Raw genomic sequence first — 25,581 nt, 5'->3', positions numbered from 1 at the left:
GCCAAACTAATCATCAGCTAACACACACCGATAGTAGAACACAAACGAAAAGGCTTCTGTTATCAGTGATTACCTGTTTAATTAATGAGGAAACACAATGTAGGAATGGTTACTTCAGTGTGAATGTGAAACAAGCATAACTTAACACAGGACTGAATGGGCTTAGATATTGTTAGGGAGGTGTGCTACATGCTAAAAGGGATAACAAAACGAAGTAATTTGACTTGCACTGTCATTATCTCTAAGTGACTTTTCCAGTTTTTAATTGAATCCCTTTAACATTTTAAATGTAAAAGAGTCACGAATTTGTACTAGGCACAGTCAGGTTTATTTCGTAATGAGTCCCGTATTCTATTTATTAATTGCTGCCTAAACTGTAAAATGCCCCCGCCCCCACAGCTTACCATAAAAATTCCTTTCTATGGAGCCTACCCCTCCTTTCACAATGACTCAACTTTTCAGATTCTGCCAGTCCCCGGTCCTCAAAAACCTGGCATTATTGGTCCGAGCCGCTGGATTTGACAGTCATGTGTGCGTGAGGTGTGTTTGCTTGTGTGAAATAATGTGTGTGTGTATCTCTCTCTCTCTGTCTTTTTCTGATGAAGACTGTGTCTGAAAGCTAGTGTGTAAGTGTCTTAACTGTGCCTGTCTGCAACTTTTAACATCTCACCCTTACAGTAAGTAGCTATCTATCTGTTCCTACTGGTTTTTATTTAACAATGAATTTTATAACCAATCTGAGGGTATCACTATGGGGAGTCCTTTATCCCCCATGGTTGCCAATCTTTTTACAGAAGATTTTGAGGAGTAAGCACTCGATTCAGCTGCTTTAAAACTAACAGTTCTCTGGCAGTGTGCTGATGATAGTTTCACAGTTTAGCCTCTTGGTTTCGACAGTCTCAGAGTTCCTGCAATATCTGAACCCCATTCATCATACAGTCTCCAGCAAAGTAACGATAGGGAGCAGATGCAGAAATCCTGCATCGCCGTACTCAGGACTTAGTGGATGTGGCTTGCCATTGCCTTCCTCTATCCGGTTATGAAGTTATCAAGTGTGTACCGGTGTTGTGTGGATGACCGATGAATGCTTGTGCAGTATAGTGTTGGGTTTGCATTTTTGTGGGTAAATGGAAATGAGGTGGTGAGCCTACTCCTTTCAAATAACACCGACGGGGCCACAGAGCCCAGTGTCACCATCCGATGGACTGATTTTGTCGAGTGTGAGGCAAAACAAGCACTGTATCGTTGTAGGAGGTACAGAGGCGAGCGACGATATGGGGATTTCCCCCCCGTTCACTACTACCAGCAACATGTCATCGTAACGCGCCTGCGCTCCACAAAGGATTGCACCATAATTTAAGAATGAAATTAAAAAATAAAATAACTTTTCCAAACTTTGTCAGTGTATGCTCCAGTATATTAATGTTAACATTGTAAAGGCTCAGAAACATCAAATGAATGTTAACAAAATTATACATTCTTGAGAAAAAAAAGTGGTGCTGAATAATGAAACTAGAAAACTAAAAATTGCTCAGAATATGTAAATGTATGTCACAATTAAAAGTTACAAGTCTCAACTTGATCAGACCAATATTTTGGTTAAAACTGGCATTTTTACAAAAAACTGAAACAGATAAATATTAAGACACAGAAAGACGAAAATTATTATGTAGCCTCAGTTTCATGTAAAAACATTAAATATGGAACACCAATAAGCAACCTCTATTAGTTTTCAAGTTATTTACTAAAAATGTAATTTAGAATGAGAACGTCCTTTTTCATAGTAGACTAAGTATCATTTGTATTTGCAAACAGAAAGTTCTAATTACAGCATTCAATCACATTCAAGTAATAATACAGCTGTACCAAGTCTCAAGACTGTATTGTAAGTAACATTGGTTACATCAAATCTTGAAGAGGCAGGTCAGTGGTCATGTTCTGCTGTCAGCTCCATTCTAAAAATTCTAGCTGGCAATGCTTAAAGCAGTCTAGAAACTTTTTCAGTAACTAAAGAAAACTTAACTCCATCTATATACAAATTAAGAAGATTGTAAATTGATAAACAACTGAGCTATTAATTAATACGTGCCCGAGAAATGAAACTTTATCTCGAAACCTGTCAGAAAATCCAAAGAGATTCTGGTCTTATGTAAAGTATGCTAGCGGCAAGATACAGTCAACAACTTCTCTTCGTGATAGCAATGGAAATGCTATTGATGACAGTGTTGTGAAAGCAGAGTTACTAAACACAGCCTTTTGAAACTCTTTCACCAAAGAAGACGAACCATGAACACGTGCCATCATAAGTAACTTACAAGTAGATATCCTCGGAGCAGTGAAGTAAATTAAGTCACTTAACAAAAGCAAGTCTTCTGGTCCAGGCCCTATACCCATTAGATTCCTTTCAGAGTATGCTGATGCAATAGCACCGTACTTAACAATCATATAAAACTGCTTGCTCAACGTTAGATCCGTACCCAAAGACTGGGAAGCTGCAGAGGCCACACTAACATTCAAGAAAGGTAGTAAGAGTAATCCACTAAATTACAGGCCCATGTCATTAACTTTGATATGCAGCTGGATTTTGGAACATATACTGTGTTCGAACATTATGAATTACCACGAAGAGAACGGTCTGTTGACACACAGTCAACAAGTATTTAGAAAACATCGTTCTTGTGAAACACAACGAGCTCTTTACACACACACACACACACACACACACACACACACACAGTGTTGAGTGCTATTGACAAGGGATTTCAAATTGATTCTGTATTTCTAGTACCTGAAAAGGCTTTAGACACTGTACCAAATGAGTGGCTTGTAGTGAAATTGTGTGCTTATGGAATATCGTCTCAGTTATGTGACTGGATTCGTGATTTCCTGTCAGAGGGGTCACAGTTCATAGTAAATGACGGAAAGTCATCAAGCAAAACAGAAGTACTCTTGGCATTCTCTAAGATAGTGTTATAGGCCCTCTGCTGTTCCTTGGATACATGAACTGTTTAGGAGACAATCTGAGCAGCCATCTCACGTTGTTTGCATATGATGCTGTCGTTTATCATCTAGTAAACTCATACAAGCAAATTGCAAAAGATTTAGAAAAGATATCTGAATGGTGTGAAAATTGGCAATTGACCCTAAATAATGAAAAGTGTAAGGTCATCCAACGAGTGCTAAAAGGAATCTGCTAAATTTTGGTTACATGATTAATCAGTTTTATCTAAAGACTGCAAATTCAACTAAATACTAGGAATTTCAATTACGAGCAATTTAAATTGGAAAGAACACACAGAAAATGTTGTGGGGAAGGCAAACCAAAGACCTGTGCGTAGGTTAGATGTGCCCCAATATGAAAACATCCAGAGGGGCAGTAAAAGGAGGCACTTCACTCCGAGACATCAAACTGTCCGCATCACCCGAATACCAGCGTCACGTATTGTGCCTCGGATGACATCAGAGCTGGACAGACTTTAATGTGTTTTTGGTAAAAGTACGGAGTGAACACTTGAGGACTGTGCAGTTCGTGTAACAGGGGAAACTGTTTGTGCACCACCCATACTGCTGACCAACTCGTATGGCAAGTGGGGAGATTATTTTCCACTTTTAAGGCAAGAAATTAACTTTTGGTGATTACAGGGGTGATGGGCCATTTTACTTTGAACTTCTTGTAGAGGTCACCTCTGAACTGTTACTAATACTTACATTTGGTGCATATGAACTTTTACTGAGTATATCAATTGGTTAAAACTCAAAACTTTTACGTACAGTAGTCATCACTGCTGATCCCGCTAAGTAAATAGTGAAGAGGAACATCTTTTTGGAGCGAGCACAAAGAGTATTTTAGACTTGCTGACTGGGAATTATGGTCGGTATGTCCTCCATCGTTCTCTGGCTAACCACAAAAACAGTTTCCGTGCTCTTGTAGATGACTGAGGTAGGTGGAAAGCACACACAGATAATTTAAGAGTATTTTCGTAATGACATAGCTAACTAATGATCATTTGATTATTCCTTACTGCCCCACAAGTGCCATACACCTTTATTTCATGAAACACTGACAGGTTTTGAATTTAACCCTAGATGTTGGTGCAAGGACTGGTGATCAGGGACTTTATTCCACCATCTCTTCTTCCCTTGCCAGCCAAAGACTGGCAGTGAAAATGATCCTCCACCACCACCACAATTCGAACCAGCTCATCTCTGATGTGAGTGACACTGCACAAGCGTGCAGTAGTGACCACGGTTATGAGGTGGGTAAACTCTGTATGTCAAAACATAAAATTTCATACAAACGTCAAGAAAATGGTCGTTTGGCATTTGTCGATGTCTTAGTCCGACGTAAGAGTGACGGTACACTTGGGAATCTCGTATTCCGAAAGCCCACTCCCTCAGACATTTCTTTACAGGTAAATAGTTGTCACCACCTGGCTGAAACAGTGGGTCTCTCGACGACTGAGTCACCGAACCTGTACCGTCTCAGATGTCGACAACCTGGAATCTCCAAACTGTTTTCCCACAAAATTGTAAAATGGATATTTATCACACCAGATACAGACAGCACTACAGACATATAAATAGCAGAACGAGGAAGAGGCCTTCGAGATGACACACACTGTAAATGTTTATGCACAAACAGGCAGCGCACTTTGAAAACTTGAGGTTACAGTGATCTTTCATCCTCCATCAAAAATCTTGGCACTTCTGCAATCACTAAAAGATGACTGAAGAGTTGCGCCAGGCAAGCATTTATAAAACTCTGTGCGAGTATGGTAAATCTTATATAGGTCTAACAATATGCACTGTTGAGGAGCACACCTTTGAACACCAGCGCCATGCTGGCCTCCTCCGAGACAGCAAATCTGCTATCCCAGGCCACTACTTCTGCTGGTCATTCGATGAATGGGGGTTTGTAGTCAAGACAGACTCGAAGGCCACACCCATCACAGTAGTAAAAGTTTATACAAAAACTAGCTCTACAGATGAAGAGATTGAAGAAACATACGATGAGATAAAAGAAATTACTCAACAGCTGGAATAGGAAGAGAGAGAAAAAATACGTAAACATGGACTCGGGGAAAGGAATGAAAGAGGAAGCCACCTGGTAGAATTTTACACAGAGCATAATTTAATCGTAGCCAACACTTTGTTTAAGAATGGTGAAAGACGATTGTACATGTGGAAGAAACCTCTGGAGGTTCCGAAAGGTTTCAGAGTGATTATATGATGGTAGGACAGATATTTAGGAACCAGGTTTTAAGTCGTAAAACGTTTCCAGGGGCAGATGCGAACACTGTCCACAGGTTATTGGTTACGAACTGTAGGTTAAAACTGAAGAAATTACAAAAAGATATATAATTAAGGAGATGGGGCCTAAATAAACTGAAAGAACGACAGGTTGTTGAGAGTTTCACAGGAGAAGTATTTGTCGACACTTCACTAGAACAGCAGAAAGGAATACAGTAGAAGATGAATGGGCAGTTTTAAGATATGAAATAGTGAAACCAACAGAGGATCATATAGGTAAAAAAAAACAAGAGGTAGTAGATATCCTTGCATACCACAGAAGATGTCAAATTTAATTGATTAAAGGAGAACATGTAAAACTGGAGCAAATGAAGCAGGCAAAAGGGAACACAAACATCTAACAAATGAGACTGGTAGGAAATACAAAATCGCCAAGCAGGAATGGCTAGAAGCACATTTTACTAGCAGAAAAATGCATACTGCCTACAGGAAAATTAAAGATATTTTTGTAGAAAAGAGGAGCTATATGAGTATCACGAGCTCAAACAGAAAACCAGTACTACACAAAGAAGGGAAAGTTGTAAGGTGGAAGGAATATATAAAGGGACTATGCAAGGGAGATGAACTTGAAGGCAATTTTGTAGCAAGGGAAGAGGATGTAGATGAAGTGGGAGATGATATACTGCAAAAAGAATTTGACAGAACACTGAAAGACTCGAGTCGAAACAAGGCCTCGGGAACAGACTACGTTCCGTCAGACCCACTGACAGCCTTGGGAGAGAGAGCCACGATGAAGCTGTTCCGTCTGGTGTGCAAGATAGACGTGACAAGCAAAATATCGTCAGAATTCAAGAAGAATGTGATAATTCCAGTTCCAAAGAAATCAGGTATTCACAGGTGTGAATATTACCAAATTGTCAGTTTAACAAGTTGTGGTTGCAAAGTACAAACATGAATTCTCCACAGAAGACTGGAAAAAAAATTGGTAGAACCCAATCTCAGGGAAGATTCCAAAGAAAAATGGGTGCACATGAGGCAATACTGACCCTATGACTTGTCTTAGAAGACAGGTTAAGGGAAGCAAACCAATGTTTATAGCATTTGTATACTTACAGAAAGCCTTTTGACAATGATGACTAGAATACCCTCTTTGAAATTCTCAAGGTGGCAGGGGTAAAACACAGGAAGTAAAAGGCTATTTACAACACGTACAGAAATCAAACGACAGTTATAAGAGTCGAGGGGCACGAAAGAGAAGCAGTGATTGAGAAGGGAGTGAGACAGAGTTGCTGCCTAACCCCAATGTTATTCAAGCAATGTTGAGCAAGCAATAACAGAACCAAAGAAGAATTTGAAGTACGAATTAAAGTTCACAGAGAAGAAACAAAAGCTTTGTGGTTTGCAGGGACAGCAAAGTACTTGGAAGAGCAGTTGAACAGAATGTACAATGTCTTGAAAGGTGGGTATAAGATGAACATAAAAAAAGCAAAACAAGGATAATTAAATGTAGCCTAATCAAATCAGGTGACACTGAGGCAGTTAGACTGGAAACAAAATATTTACATTAGTAGATGAGTTTTACAATTTGAGCAGTAAAATAACTGATGCTGGCCGAAGTAGAGAGAAATGTAGACTGGCAATGGGAACCAAAGTGTTAGAAGAAGATGAAATTTTTAACATCAAGTGTTGGCAAGTGTTTTTTGAAAGTATTTGTCTAGAGTGAAGCCATGTAGGGAAGTGAAACATGGAGACTAAACAGTTTAGACAAGAAGAGAGTAGAAGCTTTTGAAATGTGGTGCTACAGAAGAATGCAGAGGATTAAATGGATGGATCATGTAACTAATGAAGAGGTACTGAACAGAATTAGGGAGAACAGAAATTTGTGGCACTACCTAACTAGAAGACAGGCACAGTTGATGAGAGAGAGTCTGGCACATCAAGGGATCACCAATTTAGTGATGAAGGGGACTGTCAAGGGTAAAAATCATACAAGGACACCAAGAGATGAATACAGTACACACATTCAGAAGGATGTGGACTGCAATAGTTATTCAGAGATGAGGAGGCTTGCACAGGATAGGGTAGCATGGAGAGTTGCATCAAACTAGTCTTCTGGGTGAAGACACAACAACAACAACAACAACAACAATTAAATATAATGCGACAAAAACTGGCCCCTATATCGACCTTCTGAAACTCCATTATCAATGAGTCAGTGGTAATATTGTCTGAGGCTCTTGTCGCTTACTGGTTACTATAGCTATTTCCAGTTGTATTCAGCAAAGAATCTTGTAAAAAAAAAAAAAAAAAAAAAAAAAAAAAAAAAAAAAAAAAAACCTTGACACACTGCGTTATGTGATTTTACTGCATGAAGAGGATCAATCGGACATCATTTGGGTGAGCTTTCAATACAGAGAATGCTGACAGCAGCACACAGAGTTGTAGCAGTAGCGCACATGCTCAAGCAGTACACATGCAGGAACAACTGGGCACACCATGCATGTGCTATCAGAGTTAAACAGGAAAACTCAGTGCACTGTCACCACTGCACACCTAAGAATGGCCAGAAAACTGTGCCAAAATACAGTGGCAGCAAATTTGCTCAGAATTTTTTATATGGCTCTGTGGATCAAACAGAATTCAGTGACCCTCATAGGCTGCTGGTTTATAATACAGGGTGATTCAAAAAGAATACCACAACTTTAGGAATTTAAAACTCTGCAACGACAAAAGGCAGAGCTAAGCACTATCTGTCGGCCAATTAAGGGAGCTATAAAGTTTCATTTAGTTGTACATTTGTTCGCTTGAGGCGCTGTTGACTAGGCGTCAGCGTCAGTTGATGCTAAGATGGCGACCGCTCAACAGAAAGCTTTTTGTGTTATTGAGTACGGCAGAAGTGAATCGACGACAGTTGTTCAGCGTGCATTTCGAACGAAGTATGGTGTTAAACCTCCTGATAGGTGGTGTATTAAACGTTGGTATAAACAGTTTACAGAGAATGGGTGTTTGTGCAAAGGGAAAAGTTCTGGACGGCCGAGAACGAGTGATGAAAATGTAGCACGCATCCAGCAAGCATTTGTTCGCAGCCCAGGAAAATCGACTCGCAGAGCTAGCAGAGAGCTGCAAATTCCACAATCAACTGTATGGAGAGTCCTACAAAAAAGGTTAGTTATGAAACCTTATCGTCTGAAATTGGTCCAAGCACTGTCTGCAGCTGATAAGATTAAAAGAATCGATTTCTGTGATTTTATCCTTGCTCAAATGGAAACAGATGAATCTTTCATTTCAAAGATTGTGTTTAGTGATGAAGCAACTTTCCACACTAACGGGAAAGTCAACCGTCACAATGTCTGTATATGGGGCACTGAGAATCCGCGGGAAACAACTCAGTATGAACGTGACTCGCCTAAGGTGAACGTTTTCTGTGCCATTTCAGCCAGTAAAGTTTTTGGTCCCTTTTTCTTCGAAGGTGCTACTGTGACTGGACTACAGTATCTGGAGATGTTAGAGAATTGGCTGTCCCTCAGCTCGAACAAGAAGCACAACAATTCATATTTCAGCAGGATGGAGCACCACCACATTGGCACTTATCTGTCCGTAACTACCTGAACGTCAACTACCCGAGGCGATGGATCGGCCGCCAGGCAGCCCGTGACAGAGCACTTCATCACTGGCCTCCAAGAAGCCCTGATCTTACCCCCTGCGATTTTTTCTTATGGGGGTATGTTAAGGATATGGTGTTTCGGCCACCTCTCCCAGCCACCATTGATGATTTAAAACGAGAAATAACAGCAGCTATCCAAACTGTTACGCCTGATATGCTACAGAGAGTGTGGAACGAGTTGGAGTATCGGGTTGATATTGCTCGTGTGTCTGGAGAGGGCCATATTGAACATCTCTGAACTTGTTTTTGAGTGAAAAAAAAAAACCTTTTTAAATACTCTTTGTAATGATGTATAACAGAAGGTTATATTATGTTTCTTTCATTAAATACACATTTTTAAAGTTGTGGTATTCTTTTTGAATCACCCTGTATAATGGACGAATCAGGTTGACAAGGGGATAGAACAGCTTTAGCACCTTAACGACTTTCTTTTTTTTCCAAATTAAGCTAAAAAAAATAACTTTTTTTTATCCAAGCTAAACATCCTGTAATGAATGATATTACATACAGACACATAAGGACCTGAAAATAGTGAATTACAAAATTTTGAAAACCACCAATAATAAAATCCCAAATACACTCGTGAAGTGTACTTTGAGTGAAGTATCCTGAAACTTGAATTCATTTTTTAGTTTCTGTGTAGCTATGAAGTCTAAGCATGTATTTCACAATGCATTCCTGGGAACATAAATCCTGGAGGAGCTAGCTGGAGCCTAGTGGATGTATTTCTCTCTTACCACTGGTGAGCACTTGTTGCTCAACTAGCAAATTGTCATCACGTCTCTAATGAAGTAACATATCATCATCTTTACTTTCTAAGCTGCTAAATTCAATGTCAAACTCAGGATCACTACAGCAATCCTTTTCTGAAAGCATTGCCTAAACAACACTATAGGACAGGGTCTGAACGCACACATTTTGTCTAATATTCAAAGCTGCACACAGTAAAGATAATATCTAGTGGCAACCATTTCAACCAAAAATGTCAGTCGAGCTACAAATTTAGTACCACATGCTCTATAATGGCCAAACACTTAAATATCTGTGCTGAATTGGATGTAAGTGGAGTTTTATTTTTTTTCGAAGGTCTCTTCTTAAGTTGCACAAGATTACTCGGGATGTTCAGTTTCTATCAAAATAATAATTATAACATACAAAATCAAAAATTACTTACAAGATGTCAAAAATCAAAACTAAACAGAGTATGATTTTTACAGATTGAAAATCTGAACTTGGACTTTTCCCAGGCAAAGTCTATCAAAAGTACAAGGTTTTAATTAATATTAATTAAAACATGTTTTGGAAGAAACAAATTACTGTATTGATGTAATTCTACATTTTACATTAATGCTTTTCAAGAAAATGTTCTCGTATCAGGCTTAAGCAAGATTAGTTCATAGAAGCCCCAAGCAGCCATACAAAGCCTATTACTTCACTAGGAAAAGAGCTGGTTCTGACTTCCAACAGACACGGAGTGAGAAAATAGTAATGGGAATTTTTTAATTTTGAGGGTTTTATACATCTGGTCTTCAATTTTTTTACCTTGGTACACATGTTCCTGATGTGCGTGTGCATTTTCAGCTGTTTTGAATATTTAGTTTATTGTTGACAGTTGAAGAGGTTATTTGTGTTTCCGAGTGGTTTGCGAATTTTTACTAGAAAAAAAAAGAAGAAGAAGAAGAAGAGGTGAATCTACTACAATTAATATAAGAATTTACAAGTGGTATAAACATTTCACAGAGCGTTGAGAAGACATTGACCACCCTCAACACCCTAGAACATGAACTACAGATGACAGTGCGGAAGAAATAAAGAAAGCTGTTCTCGAAAATCACCAAGCCACCATCACAGAAGTTGCTCAAGACATTGGCGTACTATTCAGCTCATGCCAAGCAATTTTGTTGGATGTTTTGGGCACAAAAAGTGTAGCAGCAAAGTTTTTACCAAAACTGCGCAATATCAAACAACAATGACATCTTGCAGACTTGACTCAAGGATTGCTGAATGAAGTTGGCAACACTCCAGACTTCTAAAGGAGGTCATAACAGGTGACGAACATAGATATATGGGTAGGACGTCGTAACTGAGACCCAATTGGCCCAATGAAAAGTACCCGAAGAGCCAAACCGAAACAAAAATTTGAAAAGTTTCACCACATGTGAAGGTTCTTCTCACTGTTTTCTTCAATGACAATGGGATAATGTATTACGAGTTCCTGCCTTATGGCCATACAGTCAGTAAGGAATACTAATTTGAAGTAGTGTGTCGTTTGCATGAAGCAATCCGAAGAAATGACCAGAACTGTGATAAATCCGCTCATGGAAATTGTATCACAATAATGCTCCCATTCATATCTCTATGCTCGTTCACGAGTTTTTGGCACAAAAATAAAAGTGTTACATTGCCTCAGCCCTCATATTTTCCGGACATGGCCCCTGTGACTTCTTTCTATTTTTGAGGCTGAAAAGATCTGTGAAAGGAGATCGTTTTGACACCTTTGACGAAATAAAAAACCGAATTGCTGAAGGAACCACACACCGTAATAAAAAGAGCGTTCCATAAGTGCTTCCAAAACAGGAAAAAGCTCTGGCACAAGTGTATTATATCTTAGGCGGATTACTTTCAAGGGGGACAAAGTTGATGTTGATAAATAAATGAAGGTGCTTTATGAAAAACAATATTCCCATTACATTTATATCACACTTCGTATTTTAGTAATGCTGGAATAATTTCTGAAAGACATGCCATGTATGAAAAACTGAATCACATGAAGAACGCTAATACAGGAAACACAAATGATACATCCCATAAGGGAGGAGACATGTGATTTGTATGAGTTTTATCTATTACCTGAAAGTGTTTGTTGTGTTACAACAGGATCAACTTTTACTGCACAAAAATTTAGATTAAGACAAACGAAGGGCCTAACTCCAGAAGCAATTGACTAGGAATAGACTGAGCGGTTGCAGTTGATCCTCGGTTTACAAAAATGACCAGATAATTCGTTATACCGTAAATGTCCCCCTCCCCCCGCCCCACTGTTCTCTGGGGCACTACTTCACTTCCACTGTACAAACACACAGAGATGTCGGGAAAGCTGAATGCCGGAGGCAGCCCCAGCTTACCGCTGCCATCGGAGCCATCCTGCGGCAGCAGGTCGAACTGGTGGCGGGCGGCCGGGGGCGGCGGTCCCTGCGCTCCTGCCTCTGCCAAGAACTGCAGCTCCTGTGCCGACAGCCGCTCCCCCAGCTGCCGCAGTGCCGACAGGATCTCGCGCTGCAACTACAACCGGCGTGCGGGATATAACGACACTAATATATTCCCTATAAAACTTTGCATACGAGAAACAAAGTTATGATACACAGCACTTAATGTGATACTCTGTATTAAGTTTTTCTCTGATATTCTTTTCGTCACCCACACTCTAAAATTGTTAACACTTAGCCGCCGACACTCATAAAAATACGGGTGTGCGCGGCCTGCCCAAAAGTCCGGCGCTCGGAATTTTACGGGTGCGTGTTCTCGTTCTTCCCCTTCCTTCCTTTGCGTGTTCTTACGGCTCCCGCTTGTCTGGAAGGCGCTACACGGACTGTAGTTCGAGTATCGGTCACTAGATGGGGCGGGCATGCTGTGAAAGGGTGTGCTTCCCTTTTCATTTGTCGTGTTTTGTGAGCGGTAATTTTTTCCCGCACGGTCTCAGTAGCGTCGACACGGCGAAGCGTGGCTCGACGGACGAAGAAATTGCTCGCGAGTTACATCGTGGTTTAGAAGAAAGTGACGTTGATTTGTCAGAGGAAGATATTGCAGATGACTGTGATGACGAGGTGGACTATGTTCGAGAAGTAGTTTCTGGCAGTTCAGGTAAAGAATTCTGACAAAAAAACATGTATAATTTTTGTTCAGATTTTCACTGAAAAACTCGCAGTACATAATTATGATTTTATTTGCAAATACTACTCTTCTGATACATTCAGAAGAGGAGAGCAGGTGTCCAAGCACTTCAGCAGCAAGTAATCCCGTCTACATTGTGCCTGAAGAAGGAGCGAGGGGGAAGCCGAGACCTGCGCACCGCACCGATTCTGAGGACGGTTGGATGACTACTGATTGTGCACCAGATATTGATCATTTCTCAGCACAATCCGGAATATGCAATATTGTCAGTGTAGACCAGAACAGTGCACCTCTAGAATTTTTCTCACATTTCCTGACAGACAGTATGGTGAAACATATAAAGGAACAAACTAATCTGTACACTCAACAATGCGTCAGGAAATTACGAAGCACAAATTCCCTTTCACCCACCTGCTCATTATGAAAGTGGAAAGGAGTTACACTTATGGAAATAAGGAAGTGTCTGGTAATTTTAGTCCACATGTGTGTAAGTGTGAGGCCACGTATACGAGAGCACTGGTCCAATAACCCTGTTGTGTCGAGTAATTTCTGTCCAAACATCTGGAGCCGTGACAGATTTCTTTCTATTTTGAGAAACTTCCACATTAGTGATAATTCCTTAGCTAAGAGGAAAGGAGAAACTGGCTATGACCCACTGCACAAGGTGAGACCCCTCCTAGATAATGTGTGTGCTAATTTCCAGCGTGTGTATACACCATCTCAAAAAATTACAATAGATGAAGGTGTGGTGTCACTGCCAGACACCACACTTGCTAGGTGGTAGCCTTTAAATCGGTCGCAGTCCGTTAGTATACGTCGGACCTGCGTGTCGCCACTGTCAGTGATTGCAGACCGAGCGCCGCCACACGGCAGGTCTAGAGAGACTTCCTAGCACTCGCCCCAGTTGTACAGCCGACGTAGCTAGCAACCATTCACTGACAAATACGCTCTCATTTGCCGAGATGATAGTTAGCAAAGCCTTCAGCTACGTCATTTGCTACAACCTAGCAAGGCGCCATTACCAGTGACTATTGATTGTAATACATGTACCTTCAAGAGCGATGTTCACCAATTATGGATTAAAGTTAAGTATCCCAGAAGCTACGTACTTATTTTACTAGTCTCAATTACTTTACCTGTTCCAGACCTCACGCCAGCCTGTGTGAGCTTAAACGTGTGCATTTCGGCCTCCTGTAGTAACACAGTGTTGGCTCTTCTGCCAACACATCAGAAGCCAGATGTAAATTTCGAGGTCGTGTGTATTTCAAACAGTACATGCCACAAAAACCAAATAAATACGGTATCAAACTGTACATATTATCCAAATCTGACACAGGTTACATCTGGAATGTCTCTGTTTACACAGGTGAAAGGTCTGACACAGTGATTCTGGTAAAGACATTTCTTGCAAATCTTTCAGGAAAAGGCTACACTTTGTTTACGGACAGATTCTACATGAGTCCAATACTTGCTTCAGAACTGGAAGCTACAAAAACTGCTCTTGTGGGAACAACAAGAAAATCTCGGCAGGAATTGCCTCGTGCTATAGAAGATCCGGACATTCAGCGAGGTGAACTTGTTTTTGGGCGTAAAGGAAATATGTTAGCACTGTGTTGGAAGGACAAAAGAAATGTGCATATGATAAGTACAAGGCACACTGCTGAGATGGTCACTTTCACTGATCAGAGAGGAAGACAGAAGTCAAAGCCAGCCTGTGTAGTGGACTACAATAAAAACAAGGTTGGTGTTGACTTATCAGATCAGCGATTGTCATACGGCGCATTTGAACGTCGAACTGTGAAGTGGTGGAGAAAGTTGGCATTCCATGTTATGCTAATGGTGATTGTAAATTCCTGCATATTGTACAATAAGGTTACTGGAAAACGCCTCACAACATCTCACTTCATGACAGTTATCTGTGCAGATCTTGCACAAAGCAAAGATCTTGAACCCCGACCTGGTCCATCTGGACCCTCAAGACTATCAACTGGAAATCATTTCCTGGAAAAGATTGAGACAGAAGTAGGTAAGAAACAGAAACAAAAACAGTGTGTAGTGTGTTCTCTGAGAGGAAAAAAACTTACTGGAAAAGTGTGGCGAAAAGACACAAGCTACCAGTGTAGTGAATGTAAAGTAGCATTGTGCAAAATGCCGTGCTTCAAAATTTACCACACAAAGAGCAAAATTGCATCCTACAATAGTTACAGGAAGTTACTGTAGATAAGACATACTGTATCCATCATAATTACAATTTTTGTGTAAAATAAAAAAAAATTCCTTCTAGAAAATACAGTGAATATACCTTTGACCAATTTTTCCTTTTTTCAAAAACAATGTTATAATAATAACGCTTGTCAAAAGTATGTATTAATTCAAGAGAAAGGTCTTATATATGGTTTTAAACAAGAAAGTCTAGGTCTTTCAATAAGAGTAATTTTATTGCTATAACTGAAACCTTTCCTGAGTTGTAGTAATTTAAAATACGTTAAAGTCAGCCAGGCTTTATGGTAGACACCCGCGCGCAATGGCTCAGGAGCCAAAGTGTTAATGAAATACCTAATGCGTGGATTTTCGTGATTAGAAACCTAAAGCAATGACGAGGATGTGCTCACTTATAAAATCAAATTGCTGTTGCCAAACTAGGCTTCAAGCAGCAAGCATTATGCTTCTACAATCTAACAGTAGTAAGCTTGTAACAAAGTAAAGTGCAGCCTTGCTGATTCAAAAAGAAACTTATTCTTCTTTTTGCAACAGGCACAAATAACTACTTATAGAACTGTACACAGCATTCATAAGTTATCTGAACTCCATAATGTATGAAATGATTTAGAACAGGGCCAGTCATGCCGCGCCAAACTTCAAACGTGCAGTATGTGTGTGCCGCACGTGTGCCGAGGCCTGTCGCTCTACTTTGCTCAGTCCTCCTCAGAAGATCTGAAACAGTGCCACATTTCATTTACTACTGCAGTGCGGCATTTTTTGTTTGGCACAATTCTCCGAATTCGGCAGAATCGTGGTGTCATCACTGTTTATCTTTCTCTACTTGTTAGTAGATTAAAAGACGTTCGCAGGTCCAGTGGCTGTTTGGACAAAAAGAGGCAGTCTAGCGATCCATTGTCACAATCCTTTAAAACTGATGGGAATGGTGGAAGAGAGGGATGAGAACTCTCAATTCCCATAAGCATCATCAGGTACTGCTTATTTGCTGTGAAATGACATTACAGTATCATGCAGAAGAAATTTAGATGACAATCAAACAGGTAAAAATTATAATGATCAACAGATGGGATTCATTTTTCTTTGTGCTAAATCTGCAACATTGGAACACAAGAAGAAATTGGATGTGTGAATAGTAAAATTTCTGAAGTCGCACCCATTATACCACTTTCAGTTGCAGCTGTTTTCAGTGGAAATAAACAAAGAGCAAGGAGGCTTCATATGTTAATGCAAAGTACATCGGTTAAATTGAGCAGCATACTTGAAGCGATTTTGATTTAAATTTTCCTTTTGTTGAATCTGAATATCCAGAACGGATTGGAGATTTCACATTTTAAGCGGACTTGATTGTACACTGCCCACAGTGAGACACTGCAAAGTAACTTCTTTCCAATTTGATGGGGCTGTATTAAAAAAGAAAACTCCATTGTAGAAGGGCCACATTCTGACAAAGACAGTCCAGTTCTTGAAGCTCACTGGCATAAAAGAAACTGCGTCGTTTAGGGAATTCATTGTGACTTTGCAAGAACTACAAGGATAGTTTTGCAAAGGTTCTGAAGGACACTGTCAATCTTACATCTGTTTTTGAGACCATTTGTCGTTTCAGTTGAAAGTGCCCCTGTAACTGATTAACCTGCAAGGTAATTCCACCATGCGTAACTTGGGCCAGCAACTTCTGTTAATCAGTAAGATGAAAAACCAGTGCAAGTTGCAAATATTTTATTTTTCATACGACGACCAGTTTCTGGCCGAGACCCATTTTTTAAAATCTTCAGTAATGCCATTTTCGACTTTGTTATGTCGATTTGAAAATGGGTCTCGGTCCGAAACCAGTCATCGAGTGAAAAATAAAATATTTCCAACTTGGACTGGTTTTTTGTTCTATTGGATTCAAGTTTTAATGACAAATACAGTTTTCATTATTTCAATAATCAAAGGGCCTTGGAGTAAAATGATAGATATGACGACCTCTATATAAGAGTTTGGTACCTTTTGCAAGAAAATACGATGGTTGGAACTTTAACAGTGGCAACTGTATATTTACAGCTCGTACAAAATAGATACGTGTTTCAAAGTTTTACTGACCTTCAAAGTAGTCACCAGCATTGTGTATAACCCGTTGCCAGCTATGTGGAAGTCGTAGGATACTCAGCTTGACAGTTTGAGCGACGCAGTCTGTTGCCCCACGAATTTGTAGCAGTTCTGAAGCGAATGCCGTGAAGTGTTTCCTTCAGTTTAGAAATGGAGTCGAACTTGAGAGGACTTAAGTCAGTGGAGTGCAGTAGGTGGTATAGCACTTAGCAGCACCATCAGTCAAACAAATCAGTAACAGCTTGCACTGTACATGCTTGAGCATTGTCCTGCTAAGCGGTGGTCAGGTCCTGCAGAAAGTGTCATCACTTCTGCCTCTATGCAGGTCGTAGGTTGTGTTCCAAAAATGAACAGCAGAGAGACAGAAGTGAAGACACTTTCTGCAGGAGCTGACCATCATTTTGCAGGACAGTACTCAAGCACGTACAGTGCAAGCTGTTACTGATTTGTTTGACTGATGGGGCTGCTAAGTGCTTTACCACCTACTGCACTCCACTGACTTAAGCCCTCATGAGTTCAACTCTATTTCTAAACGGAAGGAAACACATCACAGTATTCGCTTCAGAACTGCTACAAATTCATCACGCAATAGGCGGTGCCACTCAAATTGTCAACACAACTGGCACTGTTAAGAGTATCCTACGGCTTCCATAGCACTGGCAACAGGTTATACAGAACACTGGTGACTACTTTGAAGGTCAGTAAAGCTTTGAAACACGTACCTATTTTGTATGAGCTGTAAATAAATAGTTGCCACTATTAAAGTTTCAACCCTCGTAGAGCAGATTGCTGAACCTGCATATTTATGAGAAAAATACTTCGAAGCTGCTTACAAAAGAATAGTTCCAGATGCTGTTAAATGTTGAAAAAGTTAATTTCAAGAGAAGTAGAGCAAGAAACTAAAAAGGGAGAGCCATAAAACAGTCACACACCAGAGAATCTGACACCTGTAGAGTCCAGTACACCCTCCCCACTCACCTTCTCACCGGTGGCCTCTGGCACACGCGACTCGATCTCTCGGAGTCGCTGCCGCAGCTGTGCGGGCTCGCGCCGTGCGAACATCCGGATTACCTCGGGGGTGTGGAAAGCCGAGCTGATGGCCGCCTGGGTCGCCTGTGGCAAAAGTTCTGAAAGTTAGCGCTGTTACGGCACTTCGGCCAAATAGAAAAATGTGAATGTCAGCTATAAATAACTTGAAAAGGTAACATATGTTAACATTCCAGAAATGACTGTCATCCAGCCTCATACTGAGGAAAGTAACCTGCAATGCAAGGAGAAAAGGGAGACTATAGTTGAATGTCCTGTCAATAGTAAGGAGAATATGCTCTGACACATGAAGGATGGGGAAAGGAATTTGCCACATCCTTTAGAAGTGGACCATCCTGGCATTTATTTAAAATACTTTACTGAAACCACAGAAAACATAAACCTGGATGGTCAGATGGCAGCCAGTGGTTTGAAACTCCACTGGCTGTCCAACCTCTCCCTCTCGAATGCAAGTCCAGGGTCAGTGACTCGTCCACTGCGCTCAGCGTGAAGGCCGAATGTGACTCGGAAAACGAGGAAACTCTGAGACAGCACTGACTCTATGACAGGTTGAAGAAAGGCAAACCTACATTTACAGCATTTGTAGATTTAGAGAAATCTTTTAACAATGTGGACTGGAATACATTCTTCAAAACTTTGAAGGTAACAGGGATAAAATGAAGGGAGGGACAAGGTATTTAGAACTTTTACACAAACCATACTGTCTTTAACATAGTCAAAGGAAATGAAAGGGAAGTTGTAGTCGAAAAGGAAGTGAGACAGGGTTGTAGCCTATTCCGTGGTTATTTAATCTGTACACTGAACGAGCTGTGCAGGCAAACCAAGGAGAATTTTGGAATGGAAATTAATTTTCAGGAAAAGGAAATAAACACTTTGCCATTTTATGATGACACTGTTATTCTTTCGGAGATGGTTAACAACTCTGAAGAGTTAGTTGAAGTGTCTTGCAAAGAGATAAGGTGCACCTCAATAAAAGTCATAGAAGGATAATGGAATGCATACGGTGCAATCAAAAGGAAATAAGTTTAAGGTGGTAAAATGAAAGCTGCTGAGAGGCTTGTCATCCCATTGCCGGCTGAAGAAGGTGCGGTCCATGTTAGTGCACTGAGGCCACAAAGTCACCGCTAGAAGAACACGGGCACACGCCCACGTGACGACATAGCAAGCGTGCTACGACTGTCCACTGCACTGTGCTGTGTTGAAAATAGTGAAATGGGGACCTCGAGAGAAGAGCAAAAGGGTGTAATGTGTTTTCTGACAGTGGAAGGAGAGCTGAGAATGGAAATTCACTGAAGAATGGCATAAGTATACACTGCATGTCCATTGCAAGGGTCAAGGTGTGGCACAAGGGATTCGAGGAAGGACTGAGGGGAAGCTAAAACTGTGCCTGTATGTCTACAGCGACGAGTGACGGAAAGGTTTTCCACATCACCTGGCCACGTTCGTTGCATCACAGCTTAACGCATACCTGTGCAGAGCAGACAAAGAGTCACACAACAATCTAAAGTGAAATTAACCCTTAAATACTATGGTCATTCACAGGAACACAATTACTATGGAGGGGTCTCACAGACCGCATTTTTCTATTTTATATATCGAACCAGAATTTTGCTGAATATATATAGTTTCTTGACTTGTAGCCATTCATTACACTTCTTAGAGGTGGCTTTTGTAGAAATTTAATTTTTTTTTTTTTTTTTAGACACTGCGGTACTTTAAACACTTCGACAATTAAAACAAAGCGAAATCTGGAGTATATTTTTATTTTATGAGTTACGAAAATAACAGCAAATAGTTAGCGCTCTACTCACACGTAGATTTTCATCAGAGGCATTATATTACAAATTGGCAATATAACTAGGTGTAAAAATCCAACATGACTTACGATAAATTGTGTGCGAAGTAAGCTTTCAGTTTACGACTCACTTTGCAATGTAGAGCGAATATTTCAGTCCATAAGTCTATGAATGGAGAAACTATGCCACCATTTTACTTCTAAAATTAAAAGTAAAAACTAAATACTTGTTCTCATGTGCCACTGAATCATACTATAGTCAATTTCCACCTGCAAACACTTCACACAGACCTTCCTGGAACACTCCAAACAAATCTGAACACCACGCTGTTGACATGGATACCTAGTTTTCCTCTTCAGACGAGGAGGGCAAAAGGTGCACATTTTTCGAATTATTCTTTCGGTGTCTGAGGCTCATCTTGCAAGTGAAGACATCTGTCTCACACAACACACGTTGCATAGAAGGCCCAGCTTTCCCCACCATGGAGAAACAGTAGCATGCAATAAAAACGCGGCACGCAAACACTATGGTACTTCTGTGAGACCTCTCAAAGCTAATAATTACGAAACAAAGAGCAGCAACAATGCAAGAATGCTGGCACGTGTAGCTTGACAGCCAATAGGAAGGTACATGGAAGAGTCCATTTGGCTTTGCAGGGGTGTGAGAAATATCTCGACACAAAAATTAGCAGCGGTCTGAGGGACGGTCGATAGTAGTTAAGGGTTAACAATATTATGAAAAGGAAAGTTGCTTCTAACCACGTAGTGGAGATGCTGAGTCACAGATAGGCACAGAGGCCAAGGCCACAGCTTCCAGAGGCTGCAGTCGTGTGTGTGTGTGTGTGTGTGTGTGTGTGTGTGTGTGTGTGTGTGAGAGAGAGAGAGAGAGAGAGAGAGAGAGAGAGAGAGAGAGAGAAATCTGTTTTCGACAAAGGCCTTGTTGGCTGAAAGCTTATATTGTAAGTCTTTTTCTTCTGCCTATCTGTGCCTCAGCATCTCCCCTATATGATGAGGCAACTTTCCTTTTCATAATAGTGTTAAATTCCACTGTTTAAAGTGAAATTAAATGTTTAAATAATGATAAAGGACTTTGCCAGATTATGTAAACCCATTTCGCTGTACCGTGTGTCGAATCTCAACACGATCTGCTACTTACTTTCCTCAAAAATCCACTTTTTACAAAACTTCAAAAGTGCATAATATTAATTATAAAAAGTTATACTTCTGGATTTATGGTCAGTTTATAATAAAAACATTCTGTAGAGGTTCTCGTGCAGTTTCCTCTTACTTTTTTTTTAGTTGTTAAGTAAAGACTGAATTTTGGACCAAAGAGTTTAAAAACATGTTACATTAATGAATCTTTACAATTAAGATACAATGTTAGAAAGACATCACTATATTTAATACATGAGTAATGGAGTTGTACCCATTTTTAAGAGGTCACTGTAATTTGATCGAGGCACAGGAGTTACAAAAGAGGCAGTTCGATGGTGACGGTCAACCCTCAGTTCCATCTGAAGAATTCTGAAAGGAGTTTATGAGTTATAGAACTGAGACTTTTATATAACATATAGACAGAATAGAACAATTTTACTCAGAAAAAAGTGGGAGTGTTCTGTCTTCAACTATCAATGATATAAATAATTTTGTAGTACAAGTGGGTGCTATTGAGCAATGTTGCTGATGCTGAAAGTGTTTTGCCCCAGGTGTTCCTTTTCTTCTGCACCAAGTGCATTTTGGGGGCAACATGTCATCAGCCGCACATAGAGCGTTTTGCTACTCTTCTGAACGTGACAGAACTCTAACGGCATCTGTCTGCTCCAAGCCTCAGATGGCATTAAAGAATGACTGACTCTGGTGCTTTTCGATCGATTTAATTATCGTGCAACTAATGTGCAACTGTAAAAAACTGAAATTGTAGGGATTCATAATTTACTAGAAAGCTCATGTTTCGTTTTTGATGTTGTGTGTGCTGCTCACAGTATTATAGAAAACCGTGTGGCAAGTCACATAGATCATTCTCCACATTTAATATCAGCAACTAACTGCATTCGGTTAACAGACAAAGCAATAATTAGTCATACTTGGAACGTTGACTACAATTGGTCTCCGAACTGTATTGTGTGCTGAATATGATAGGCAAATTTTAACGAACGGCAATAATTATTTCTTATGTGCAGGAACTATTACCAGAATATACCAATTTGTTAAATGACAGACTTATTTATCGTCACAGTACCTGACTCCCCCGACTCCTATGTCAACTCTGCCATTTGCATGATACGTCTCCTTTAATGTTTAACCAAATCTATGAGCTTCTTTCAAAATACTACTGTCAGCACACTCATGTTATTGCACCCCATGTTGAGTTTTACCCCATGGTCTAGGGGTAGCGTCTTTGATTCATAATCAAAACGTCTTCGGTCCCGGTTTCGATCCCCGCCACTGCCTAAATTTTGATAAATAATCAGCATTGGCATAAGAAGTCAGCCTCATTCTGCCAATGGCCTTGTCAAAGAGGACGGAGGAGCGGATAGAGGTTCAGGGCACTCTCTTGTCCTAGGGGTGGGAAACTGCCCCTAAAGGCAGAAGAATCAGCAATGATCAACGACATGAGGATGCAGAAGGCAATGGAAACCACTGCATTAGACACGTAACGTGTATCCACAGGACATGTGGCCTGTAATTGAAGAAGTGTCATTATGATCTCTCCATTGGCAAAAGATTCCGGAATAGTCCCCCATTCGGATCTCCGGGAGGGGACTGCCAAGGGGGAGGTTACCATGAGAAAAAGATTGGATAACCAACGAAAGGATAACGTTCTACGAGTCAGGGCGTGGAATGTCAGAAGCTTGAACGTGGTAGGGAAGCAAGAAAATCTGAAAAGGGAAATGCAAAGGCTCAATCTAGATATAGTAGGGGTCAGTGAAGTGAAGTGGAAGGAAGACAAGGATTTCTGGTCAGATGAGTATCGGGTAATATCAACAGCAGCAGAAAATGGTATAACAGGTGTAGGATTCGTTATGAATAGGAAGGTGGGGCAGAGGGTGTGTTAATGTGAACAGTTCAGTGACCGGATTGTTCTAATCAGAATCGACAGCAGACCAACACCGACAACGATAGTTCACGTATACATGCCGACATCGCAAGCTGAAGATGAACAGATAGAGAAAGTGTATGAGGATATTGAAAGGGTAATGCAGTATGTAAAGGGGGACGAAAATCTAATAGTCATGGGCAACTGGAATGCAGTTGTAGGGGAAGGAGTAGAAGAAAAGGTTACAGGAGAATATGGGCTTGGGACAAGGAATGAAAGAGGAGAAAGAATAATTGAGTTCTGCAACAAGTTTCAGCTAGTAGTAGCAAATACCCTGTTCAAGAATCACAAGAGGAGGAGGTATACTTGGAAAAGGCCGGGAGATACGGGAAGATTTCAATTAGATTACATCATGGTCAGACAGAGATTCCGAAATCAGATACTGGATTGTAAGGCATACCCAGGAGCAGATATAGACTCAGATCACAATATAGTAGTGATGAAGAGTAGGCTGAAGTTAAAGACATTAGTCAGGAAGAATCAATACGCAAAGAAGTGGGATACGGAAGTACTAAGGAATGACGAGATATGTTTGAAGTTCTCTAACGGTATAGATACAGCAGTAAGGAATAGCTCAGTAGGCAGTACAGTTGAAGAGGAATGGACATCTCGAAAAAGGGCCATCACTGAAGTTGGGAAGGAAAACATAGGTACAAAGAAGGTAGCTGCAAAGAAACCATGGGTAACAGAAGATATACTTCAGTTGATTGATGAAAGGAGGAAGTACAAACATGTTCCGGGAAAATCAGGAATACAGAAATAAAAGTCGCTGAGGAATGAAATAAATAGGAAGTGCAGGGAAGCTAAGACGAAATGGCTGCAGGAAAAACGTGAAGACATCGAAAAAGATGTGATTGTCGGAAGGACAGATTCAGCATACAGGAAAGCCAAAACAACCTTTGGTGACATTGAAAGCAACGGTGGTAACATTAAGAGTGCAACGGGAATTCCACTGTTAAATGCAGAGGAGAGAGCAGATAGGTGGAAAGAATACACTGAAAGCTTCTATGAGGGTGAAGATGTGTCTGATGTGATAGAAGAAGAAACAGGAGTCGCTTTAGAAGAGATAGGGGATTATTATTAGAATCGGAATTTAAAAGAGCTTTGGAGGGCTTACGGTCAAATAAGGCAGAAGGGATAGATAACATTCCACCAGAATTTCTAAAATCATTGGGGGAAGTGGCAACAAAATGACTATTCACGTTGGTGTGTAGAATATATGAGTCTGGTGACATACCATCTGACTTTCGGAAAAGCATCATCCACACAATTCCGAAGACGGCAAGAGCTGACAAGTGCGAGAATTATCCCACAATCAGCTTAACAACTCATGCATCGAAGCTGCTTACAAGAATAATATACAGAAGAATGGAAAAGAAAATTGAGAATGCGCTAGGTGACGATCAGTTTGGCTTTAGGAAAAGTAAAGGGACGAGAGAGGCAATTCTGACGTTATGGCTAATAATGGAAGCAAGGCTAAAGAAGAATCAAGACACTTTCATAGGATTTGTCGACCTGGAAAAAGCGTTCGACAATATAAAATGGTGCAAGCTGTTCGAGATTCTGAAAAAAGTAGGGGTAAGCTATAGGGAGAGACGGGTCATATACAATATGTACAACAACCAAGAGGGAATAATAAGAGTGGACGATCAAGAACAAAATTCTCGTATTAAGAAGGGTGTAAGACAAGGCTGTAGCCTTTTGCTCCTACTCTTCAATCTGTACATCGAGGAAGCAATGATGGAAATAAAAGAAAGGTTCAGGAGTGGAATTAAAATACAAGGTGAAAGGATATCAATGATACGATTCGCTGATGACATTGCTATCCTGAGTGAAAGTGAAGAAGAATTAAATGATCTGCTGAACGGAATGAACAGTCTAATGAGTACACAGTATGGTTTGAGAGTAAATCGGAGAAAGACGAAGGTAATGAGAAGTAGTAGAAATGAGAACAGCGAGAAACTTAACATCAGGATTGATGGTCACGAAGTCAATGAAGTTAAGGAATTCTGCTACCTAGGCAGTAAAATAACCAATGACGGACGGAGCAAGGAGGACATCAAAAGCAGACTCGCTATGGCAAAAAAGGCATTTCTGGCCAAGAGAAGTCTATTAATATCAAATACCGGCCTTAATTTGAGGAAGAAATATCTGAGGATGTACGTCTGGAGTACAGCATTGTATGGTAGTGAAACATGGACTGTGGGAAAACCGGGACAGAAGAGAATCGAAGCATTTGAGTTGTGGTGCTATAGACGAATGTTGAAAATTAGGTGGACTGATAAGGCAAGGAATGAGGAGCTCCTACGCAGAATCGGAGAGGAAAGGAATATGTGGAAAACACTGATAAGGAGAAGGGACAGGATGATAGGACATCTGCTAAGACATGAGGGAATGACTTCTATGGTACTAGAGGGAGCTGTAGAGGGCAAAAACTGCAGAGGAAGACAGAGATTGGAATACATCAAGCAAATAATTGAGGACGTAGGTTGCAAGTGCTACTCTGAGATGAAGAGGTTAGCACAGGAA

At 40.5% G+C, this 25,581-nt stretch overlaps 1 protein-coding gene across 4 annotated transcripts in view; it reads right to left on the bottom strand.

Annotated features, from left to right (window-relative positions):
* The window catches only part of LOC126426746 (protein LZIC-like), a 68,313-nt gene that overhangs the window by 13,600 nt on the left and 29,132 nt on the right, over nt 1–25,581 (bottom strand). For 3 of the 4 annotated variants that reach the window (XM_050088734.1, XM_050088731.1, XM_050088732.1), the window contains 2 exons: nt 18,092–18,226; nt 12,040–12,196 (listed from right to left, as the gene is read on the bottom strand). In XM_050088734.1, the coding sequence (XP_049944691.1) occupies nt 12,040–12,196; nt 18,092–18,226 (292 nt within the window). The remainder of the gene's footprint in view (nt 1–12,039; nt 12,197–18,091; nt 18,227–25,581) is intronic. The other variant, XM_050088733.1, reaches the window with a different exon arrangement.

The sequence above is a fragment of the Schistocerca serialis genome, chromosome 11 (genome assembly GCF_023864345.2).
Source record: "Schistocerca serialis cubense isolate TAMUIC-IGC-003099 chromosome 11, iqSchSeri2.2, whole genome shotgun sequence".
Classification (NCBI taxonomy): domain Eukaryota; kingdom Metazoa; phylum Arthropoda; class Insecta; order Orthoptera; family Acrididae; genus Schistocerca; species Schistocerca serialis.
This window is presented reverse-complemented; position numbering and strand designations above follow the sequence as displayed.